The sequence below is a fragment of the Coptis chinensis genome, chromosome 7 (assembly GCF_015680905.1).
Source record: "Coptis chinensis isolate HL-2020 chromosome 7, ASM1568090v1, whole genome shotgun sequence".
NCBI lineage: Eukaryota > Viridiplantae > Streptophyta > Magnoliopsida > Ranunculales > Ranunculaceae > Coptis > Coptis chinensis.
The window spans coordinates 76,753,527-76,763,982 of record NC_141462.1 but is presented as its reverse complement, the minus strand read 5'-3'; the positions used below and the strand labels follow the sequence as shown (position 1 = coordinate 76,763,982).

At 35.6% G+C, this 10,456-nt stretch overlaps 1 protein-coding gene and 2 long non-coding RNA genes across 3 annotated transcripts; all 3 read left to right on the top strand.

Moving 5' to 3' along the window:
- Positions 1-1,646: 1,646 nt before the first annotated feature.
- Positions 1,647-4,547, top strand: LOC147488996 (uncharacterized). The gene is made up of 4 exons (XM_086572873.1): positions 1,647-2,112; positions 2,220-2,740; positions 4,248-4,390; positions 4,490-4,547. Exons 1-3 carry the CDS (start codon positions 1,660-1,662, stop codon positions 4,258-4,260), a joined length of 987 nt encoding a protein of 328 aa, XP_086428999.1. The 5' UTR covers positions 1,647-1,659; the 3' UTR covers positions 4,261-4,390; positions 4,490-4,547.
- Positions 4,548-6,660: 2,113 nt separating this feature from the next.
- LOC147488995 (uncharacterized) lies at positions 6,661-7,227 on the top strand. The gene is made up of 3 exons (XR_015203285.1): positions 6,661-6,783; positions 6,883-7,083; positions 7,163-7,227. It is a non-coding gene; the product is annotated as an uncharacterized LOC147488995 (long non-coding RNA).
- A 1,092-nt stretch (positions 7,228-8,319) lies between these two features.
- On the top strand, positions 8,320-10,167 carry LOC147488994 (uncharacterized). The gene is made up of 2 exons (XR_015202224.1): positions 8,320-8,381; positions 9,796-10,167. It is a non-coding gene; the product is annotated as an uncharacterized LOC147488994 (long non-coding RNA).
- Positions 10,168-10,456: the final 289 nt, after the last annotated feature.

Sequence of the window (10,456 nt, the reverse complement as noted above, 5' to 3'; positions counted from 1 at the left end):
ATTTGATTATTAATTGATAATTAGGGATTTCAGATTTGATTATTTGGGATTTCAATGGTGATAAATTGATAATTAGGGATTTCAGATTTGATCATTACTAACTTCTTACATTTTATGTAGATCAAATTGAATTTCGAGGCGGATCGACTGTTTCTTCATTAAATTCGAGGAGATTTCGAAATGCTTGTGTTGATTGATTTTCTCATTGTAGGGTAATATACATATTTCATATTTATTTCATTTCATTATTGATTTCATTTGGTTATTGATTTCATTTTATTATTTTGATACTAATATTGCTAGTTCAAACAAGAGTAGTGAAAGCATGTTTGAAACAGCTTTAACTATATGCTTAGTATTGCATGGATTCATTGATATTGGTAGAATTGTTAGTTGTTTGAACTTCAAACTTTTGTTTGTTTGACTTTGAAAATTGAATAGAGAGAGAGAGAGTGACGGAGAGAAGATGGACAAGGAGTGGATGTCATATGACGTAAAACAACACTTTGCGTCAGTACCTTCTCACTTCTTAAGTAGTTAGGTTGTTGATTCCTGTTTGTTACTTGTAGAAACACCAATGAGTATAAAGCTGGGGTTCGAGAGTTTATATTGTTCGCTAGAGGGAATGCTTTGAAAACTGGAGAAGACCTAGATAATATCTTATGCCCTTGCAAACAGTGTAAGAACCTAAGGCGTCAGAGTTGTGAAACTGTATGGGATCACCTAATAATTAAAGGGATGGATATGACATATGATACTTTCGTCTGTCATGGGGAGAAACCAAATAAAGTCATACCAAATTTTGAAATGTCAGAAACATATAACTTGTGTAGAGCTGCTTATATGGAGAATGAGAGGAAATCAGTAATTGATGATGATCAAACCAATGATGAGTTTAAGAATTACATGGAAAATGTTGAATCACCTTTATATCTTGGTTGTACAACGTACACGAGATTATCAGCAGCAGTGGTTTTATACAAACTTAAAGCTATCAGTGGCTGGTCTAACAAGAGTTTTAATAGGCTATTGGACATATTGTGTGAAATGCTTCCAAATAACAATACACTACCAGATTCTCTATATTCGGTGAAAAGGTTACTAAAGGAGTTTGATTTAGAGGAGAGGAAAATCCATGCTTGTGTGAATGATTGTGTTCTTTTTTAGGGTGATCTAGAGCTTGCAAATACATGTCCAAAATGTGATTCTTCTCGATGGAAAGTAGATGACAGATCGACTGATAAGGTTTATAAGAAAGTTCAAAAAGGTGTTGAGGTATTTTCCTATAATTCCAAGGTTTAAGAGGATGTTTGGGGTCGGGTTGAGAAGGCTGAACTTTTGAGGTGGCATTTTAATAATAAAAGTAAAGATGGCTACATCGCCATCCGGTGGATTCCTTTATGGGGACAAAATCAATAAAAAACCGGCCTTCTTTCTCAAATGATCCCCGAAATCTTAGACTTGCTTTGGTCAGCTGATGGAATGAATCCTTACCGTGGTCTAAGTTCTAAGTATAGTATTTGGCCAAGAATGCTAGTGATATACAACTTACCACCGTGGTTATGCATGAAAAAGGAATACATGATGTTGGCATTATTAATACCAGGGGGATAAGCAAAATGGGGGATGAAATAGGCGTGTACTTACAACCACTTATAGATGACTTGCTTGAGTTGTGGAATAAAGGGGTTCAAGTTTATGATGCATTCACCAAAAGCTTTTTTTAGTTTGAAGGTAGTTTTGATGTGGACTATAAGTGATTTTCCAGCTCTTGGAAATTTAGCCAGATGTACAGTTAAGGGGAAAAAAGCATGTCCTGTGTGTGCCAATGAAACCTATTCATGCTGGTTGCCTTTTAGTAAAAAGTTTGCATACATGGACAGTAGGAAATTTCTTCCCAGTAACCATCCTTATCGGCAGAAAAAGAGTTGGTTTAACGGGAAGAAAGAACTTGGAGAAAAGCCAAGTATATTGGCTGGCACTAAAGTTTTTGCAGAGGTTGAGAACATTCAAAATGATTTTGGGAAAGTCAAGATAGGAATGAAAAGAAAGAAGAAGTGTGGGCACATGTGGAAGAAGAGATCAATTTTCTTCGACTTGCCGTATTGGGAGGTAATAACTATCTTAGAGTTGTATATACCATATGTTTTTTTTTCCTAAGTTTGTAATAGATTTTCATTTTGCAGTGTGATAAAATAGTTCTTCATTCTGTTTTTCAGCATCTAGTTTTGTTACACAACTTGGATGTGATGCATATGGAAAAAAACGTGTGTGAAAGCATTGTCGGGACATTATTGAATGTGAAAGAAAAATCTAAAGATGGACTTCATTCTCACCAAGATTTACAAGTAATGGGAATTAGGTGTGCATTGCATCCAAAAGATAATGGTAAAAGAACCTTTCTTCCTGCTGCACCTCATACTTTATCAAAGAAGGACAAAAATATCATGTTAAAGAGATTGACGGACTTAAAGTTGCCAGATGGTTATAGCTCAAACATTGGAAAAAGATGCGTTAAGATGGTGGAAGGCAAGATAATTGGTCTCAAGTCTCATGATTGCCATGTTCTAATGCAACAATTGTTGCCTGTATCTTTGAGAGGGCTTCTTCCAAGAGGTCCAAGAGACGCAATATTTCGATTTTGTGCTTTTTTCAACAAGTTATGTCAAAGAGTCATACATAGAGAAGAGATGGAAGCCCTTGACGATGAAATTGCTGAAACTTTGTGCATGTTAGAAAGGTTCTTTCCTCCTTCCTTCTTTGATATAATGGTGCACTTGACTATTCACTTAGCACGGGAAGCACGAGTGGGTGGGGCGACCATCTTCGTTGGATGTTTGCATTTGAGAGGTAATTACTTGCCTTTACTCATATCAATTTTGTCAGAATAATAAAAAATTAACATTATAAGTTACATCTTACATATTTCTTTAGGTACATGAAGATGCTTAAAGGTTACGTTAGGAATCCCGCGACGCCTCGGCCGGTTGCATAGCAGAAAACTATGTTGCAGATGAAGCTATGAGGTTTTGTAGTGAGCATATGAAGAAAGTAGCTGAAATGGATGTAAGAGAATCTCGACATGAAGAGTATAATGAAACGATACTTGAAGGACGCCCTACTTCTAAGGAGAGACCAGTTTCATTAACAGACGAGATGCTTGAGAGTGCACATCGTTATGTGCTATTTAACATGGCTGTAGTGGAACCATATGTAAAGTATGTATAACGAAATCTTTTCTATTATTTAATTTTTAACATCAAACACGTGCATGATTATTTTTGAATTGACCAGATTGCACTTAGATGAACTTAAGCATTTAGAGCCACGTCTCTCAAAGAATGAAAGCTTGTTGTGGGCAAGACATGTAGCAAGTTTTTCTAGTTGGCTGAGGCAAAAGGTCATAGATGAAGAGAAGAAAACCAAGATATCCAACTTATTGAAGTGGCTTGCTTATGGTCCTCGCAATCAAGCAATGTCATGCTCGTGTTATATCATCAAGGGACAACGCTTCCATACCAAAGAGGGAGAGAAATCTACTCAAGATAGCGGCGTTTGCATCAATTCGAAAACATTGTGCCGATCTAGTTCAAAGGATACAAACCAAGTTTTTGAGATGGTTCCGTATTATGGTTATATAAAAGACATTATTTTGCTTGATTATCATATTTTTCAATTCCCCGTGTTTAATTGTTATTGGGCAAATGTTACCAAAGTGGTGTTAAAGTTGACGATGGGTTCACCTTGGTTAACCTTCACCAAGGACAAAGCCAACAGAAGAGCCTTTCATACTAGCATCACAAGCTAACAAAGTCTTTTACTCTAGGGAAAGTGATTTATCTGCCCGGTATGTCCTATTGAAGGTTCCACCAAAAGGTTTCATTGAGTTGGTGATGCATGAGAACATTGTTGACATTTTCCCACAAGCACAAGATGTTTCTAGCCGAATCGAATGTCAATAATGATGATGATGAGACTTATGTGAGAAAGGATTGTGAAGGCGTATGGGTATAATAGTATATCGCATGTAATTGGTGGTCGATTTAGTTTTGTTGAAATGTAAAAGAATATTATGTCTCGACTTTTGTTGGAATTTCTTATATGCTATTTTGTATTATTGACAAGTATGTTTGATGAATTTATACTTTGTTCGATGAAATTTGTGTCACTTTGTGTATGTATTATATATATTAAAGGTTGTTGATTGAACTTTATATAATGACTTCTCTGCCCTGGTCACATATTAGACATCATGTGTAAATCTCGGCTGTATCGCAATGGGGTTCATGGCAATGAGGAGGAAGAGAACAAGAAGAAAATGAAGAAAGGTAAGAATATTGATGATAGAGACCCTGAACCACTGTCAAGCAGGGGAAAAAAGCGTGAGAAGGTAAGTTTATGTGAGGGTACTTGTCAATGTGATATATAGTTTTGTTTTTGAAGATGGAATTAATTAATTACATTATATTGTGTGTGTTTTTTTTTGAAGGAGAGAGCTGATTTTAAGCAAATTCTTGCCGATAAAGGGGGAGGAGATGTACATGAAGATGAAACAACGAGGTAAGGGTGTTGATAATGGGGAAAATCATGAAACACTTGCGCACATGAAGAGAAAGCATGAAAAGGTAAGGTTATGTTCCGTGACTTGTTAAATCTAATTTCTTGAAATTGCTTTTGAAGATAAGGTTAATTCAATGTGTTGTTTGTGTTTTTTTTTTTTTTTTTTTCTATTGAAAAGGAGTAGCATGTCTTGGTTCTCATAGTATATTGTCACAACCCAATGAGGCGAAGCAGAGGTAAGCATTTTAATGTAAACCTGAATTAGGAAGAACATATTTGGTGATCTAAGTCCGGCTTATATTTTATAGAGTTCAAAGAGTGCAAGTAAAAAAAGAGTTAAGAAAGAGAGAGATGCAATTCTTGCTGCGACCGTTTGGACATTCAGACGGTGGTGTACACATTTCAAATCCTCGCAATGATGTCTTTATTTCAGGTATAATAAATCCTCGCGACGCGTGTACTAGATTGTATGTTACCTTATAATATATCACTTTATGGTAATCCACACTCAAGAACACATCTTTATGGTTGGGAATCAGATTCTCGCTATTGAGATAGCTAGAAATCAGTTGTTTCATTAGTTAAAGCTTCACCTAAAGAAATAGTCTTTACATCGGGTTCTCATTGCCTAAGTGAATTATTTTTACTAGTGGACGGTATGTTTATTGCACATCTATATCTCTAATAAGATTAAAAGAAGCACAAAATTCAAACCGCTCTGTCCATAGAGATATAAAAAGTTTGTTACTCAGATACGTAAATGTTTACATTTACTAGTCCTTTCTCCTCAACTTGCCATATGAACAAAAGTTTAGCATCCATCATATGGGTTAATATGGATGAATACATACTAAAAATATAGTCTCATAAGATCACCGTGTTCTACACATTTGATCCCCTAGTGAAAAACAGGAGAATTTCTGTCACAAATTGGAAATAATGAACTCATACACATACTATCATATTAATCAATATTTTGCTTTGACTGAAACACAAATCACTAATTCCAAAAGTCTAGGCTATTAGCAGCTAGATTATTCTTCACGTTTAGTGCTCACATTTCAATATCTGCATTTTACCCGATAAAGTGACCTACTCTTGGAAATTTAATTTTAACTCAATTTCCATTATTGAAGAAAAAGCAACAAACTTTGTTTTAGCAGGTCGGCATTGATAGATAAAAAGTGCTTGAAAATCTGATTTGTTGTACTTTGAATTTCATGGATTCTTGTAGTTAATTGCTAGTTTATTTCTAGTATAAGGTTTTTAATAAATTCAATGTTGTACTTGTAGCATTTGGAATTTTATTTTATTATTTTTGTTTTTTTTTTTCTCGTGAACTTTTATTCAAACAGGGCTCAAATTTTGGGAGTTTAAGGTAGCCGGAAGGTAAACTTAGGGAAGGTTTCCGTTGGTAGCCTCGTGGCTCGAGTTGCCCTTTTACCCATAAAAAGACTTCAAACTTTGAAAGCTATGTGCTCTTGTGCTAGTTTTGGCCTCTTGGGCAGCTATTGGCCTCTTGGGTTTTCGGGTTTATTTTATAATGTTGGGGCTTAATGGCTAATAGTCTAGAAAGAAAGGCTGGTGGCTTTGGTGCTATAGATGAGGCATTTTCAGATTTTTTAACAAATAAAATAGAAACTTAGATTTGGTAAAGTTGAAGGTCTCACAGTTCAATGGAAACCGCTAGTCAAAATCAATTAAATAGGGACTAATAACTTTCAAAAAGCGAATCTTGGTGAAATATCAAGTTATCAAAGATACGTTCTACTTGCCTACTTTATTTGTGGTTGATATTTTGTGAAAATGTCTTTCTCTGTAGAATGGTTTGCAACTTGCAAGATGCCACTCTACTTCATGTTAAGTTTTTCATACTATTTTGATGCAGACCAGAATATTAGACCAACCGAAAAGAATTTCTAATCATCGATTAAATGATGAGACTCACCAAGGTGACTCTTTTCGAGCCGGGCTGAACCCATCTACAAAAGGATTAACAAAGAATTCAACCAAAGGGGGCCTCACTGATGCAATGTCATACCAACTGAAAAAACAAACGGTTGAAAGTCACATACAACGAAAAGGGGTCAACCTATACATGAAGAGTCTAAGAAGCTTGTGTCTTTCTTGGGAGCTCAAGCACGGGTGATGGTTGATATAAATATTGACAATTGGAAGAAAGTTTCAAATGAAACGAAAGATTCATTGTGGACAGTAACAAAGGTATTATTTAATGCAATATTGCTAAATTTTGTTTAATGTTACATGGTTATTATCGATTAACTTAAAATTTATCATACTTTTTTTTATTTTGTTTTGTAGCAAAAGTTTGTCGTTCCTGAAAGTGCAAGACATATTACCATGAGAGAGTTGGGCTACTTGTGGAGATCGTCAAAGTCCAGATTCTCAAGGATAATAGCATCATGTGCAAATGAAGAGGAAAGAATGGAAAAAAGGCCTAAGAATATTAAGCTCGAATGGTGGAAAAGTTTTGTGAGAAAAAGGCTCTCCAAAGAATTTCAAGTATGTATAGTTTATTGTTCTTAATAGTTTTGTTCATAATATTTTAAAACTTAAGAGGGAGTACTGTTTTTTTCCCTAGGCGATAAGTATGAAGTTCAAGAAGATGAGAGCAAAACAGAATCTTCCACACACATGTAGTCGAAAAGGGATATGCTAGATTGGAGGCTGAAATGGTAAGATCATTCAATTATGATTATGTCATTTCTAAGAGAATAGTTAGCTTAACATGTCTAGTTCACTGTTTAACTTGTTTAAAATTATATGTAGAAAGAAGAGAGTTCCAACCCATCCTCTCATCGAGAGTCGATGTGTGGGAGAAAGCACATACTAAGAAGAATGGTGAACCCGCCAATGATGCAAATCTTTGCGAAAGTGGTAAAATAATACCGTGTAAATATACTTGAATTTTTCTATTGTTTCATTTATTTAGTTATTGATGGTAAGCCAAATATGGATGTTCGTGAAAAGATACAAGAATTTAGAGAAACCCAAGCAGAGTCATCTTCCTTATCTCCCAAGACGATGCTATTTCTCACCGTTTGGACCTCGAACGCCGTGGGCCGAAAGTGAGAGGATATGGGTTTGGTGTATGTCCATCGATGTTAGGACTTATTGCTCAAAACAACGAAACAAAGGCCCAACTACAAGAAGTAGTTTCTGTTTTAAACGAGAAGGTTGCTAGCATGGAAACTTTGAGACGGACATGCAACACCATATAATTGAAAAGAGGGAAATGCAAGAACAAATGAAAAACATGCAACAAGTAATGACTCCGCTTATGCAAAGTCGGGGCAAGTGTGTAAAGTAGTTTGGTTCCAGTTATGTTTCTCGGTTTTAGATATTTGTCACATTATTACTGATTTACAATTAAAACAGGGGCATTTCATCATTTGTCCATGCTAATAAATCTCCACCCCGGTATACAACCTTCACCGATGTAGTTAAGTTTGATTTATATTTGAAACCCGGTTTGATTGTCTACTTATACTGAACTTTTTGTGTATAATTGTATTTTTTTTCTTGCTCTTGTTTTATGATAGCCATCTTTTTGAAGGTATTGAGTGCAAGTTGTTCGGGATGGATAAAGAGGATATAGTTGCTTTGAAGGAACATGGCTAACAGATGATCCTAATGCAATCTGCAGCCGTGTCAAACTTGGGCCGTGCTTGCAAGGTTTGGGTAACTAATGCGCTTGAACCTAGTGCAAAAGTTTGGAAAGCATCCAATGGATTACTTAACGATGGAGCAGGCTGTGACAAGATCGATAGCATGGCCCAGTGATCATATTATTAAAATGGGTATGCTTCATTTCTTTCTTTTTTTTGGACATGACAATGACGATGACGATGACGATCATCATCACTGAACCGGCTCTTCTCACCAGAAATTATTTTGGTCATCCGAGACTTTGTCCGCTATAGGTCTGTAGTTCTATAGGTTGTAGTTCTAAACAACAATGTTTTTGTTTGCTTTCAGTTGGGTTTTGTGGTTATTTTGTCCGACGAAAATTCTATTTTCATGGCCTGGTCACAAGCCATTGGACCTATGGATTCTCTTAGCCTTCTTTAGTGAATCATCAAATAATTGATGGCTACAGCTTTTATTCTTTAACCAACAGAGTCTAGGTCCACATGGGTCGTTAACCTCTTTTACGAGAATCACATGTTTACTAATTTACGTGTGATCGTGATTCTTACATAAACAGGGACTAGTGATTAAGCTTTGATCAAGAAAGATGGATCTCGCTCCTAACCCAACATATTATCCATCTAATCCGGTGTGAGCAATACTAGTCATTGAGTTTAGGAATATCAAGATTTTCTTCGATATTATGCATCACCCTTTTTCAGTTACTTTGAAGAGTATAATAGCCTCTTTGTAATTCTTGTTTTGCTTCTTGGTCTTTTGAATACACTTATAGAGCATGTGAATCTTGTTAAAGTAAGAAATTTACATCCAAAGCATGCGACATAAGAACAAAACCACTAATTCGATATCCAAAGATGGCTAGTTAACATATGGTCCCTCATTTTATTCCAAGGTCATATGTTGGTTCGATAAACTTAATTGTGTGGGTTGATAAGTCCAAAACTGTGAAATAAGGAAATAAATATATAAACAAGCCATCCGGACGAATGGAAATAATTAAAATTTTCTTTTCCTTCCGCCTTTAACTGCCTAAGAAGCATGACCATCACACAAAATGAATAAACCGCTTGTCTTTTTCATTAATAACATGATTGATTTATTTTGCATTCATTTTGCTATATCTAATGCTATATCTGAATAAGGTTAGTACTCAAACTATTGAGATTGGATATTAAGTAAGAACTTTAGATTCGCACCCAAATCAAGGACATCGATGGTGAAAGTTCCCTTATATCAGTTCTAAATGTTACTCAACTAGCTTGAATGAGGGGGTGGTTGTTGAGATATGTTTGATGTCGTCTATCTTACTAACCCTTCAATGATTTAACCTTTCGAAAGCAGAGTATGGGATTTGGGAACTCACTAAATTGCCCTTGTGTATCACGATTACGCCATCACGACCAAAACAAAGTGTAGATAATTTTGATCGTCATTAAATTAGTGTAGATAATGGTTTGATCTTGAATTTATATGGTTTAAGAATATGAAGCATATAACCAAGAGGACTTTCAATTAGTGCAATAGGTATTTGCTTAAGAGCTCTGTTTCTTGTTTGGAATGCAGGTTGACCAATTGTGGTGATATGTGCTAGAACTATAGGCTGACCTCTGTGGAGCTTGTTGCTTGCTGACGTGTTAGGTTGACCCACTTCGGTGATTTGTGACTTGCTGGAACTGTAGGCTGACCTCTATGGAACTTGTTGCTTGCTGAAATTTTAAGTTGACCACTGTGGAGGTTCGTGGAAAAGTGAAGTATTGTGTCAAGGAACATAGTTGCAGATATTGTTAAACATTGTTTTTCAAGCACCGAAAAGCATTTGAAAGTCAGATTTTTGTTGTTGTTATTGTTGTTGTTATGATTGTAGGATATATACATATGAGTGTATAACCATATATTATGGTTTTAGTGATTAATACAATTAGAATTTGAGTTTAAGTTGTCTTTGCAAATATTTGAATTCCAATATTTGTAGTGAAATGTGGTAATTCGTGAAGCCATCGGGACAAAAAAAACCAAATAACAAGTCGATGATAGCGTGCAAAGTGAAGTCATCTTATTAATGGCTTGCACTTTAGGCTATAAGTGATTCAGCACCATAGCTTGTAAGGGGATGCTATGTTTGACTTGGCAAAAAGATAGCAGGAGCTTCAATAGCTTGCACCACAACGCTATTATATATCTTTCATAGCTTTCTTTGGAAGCTATCGTTGCTATCTTTTGTTGT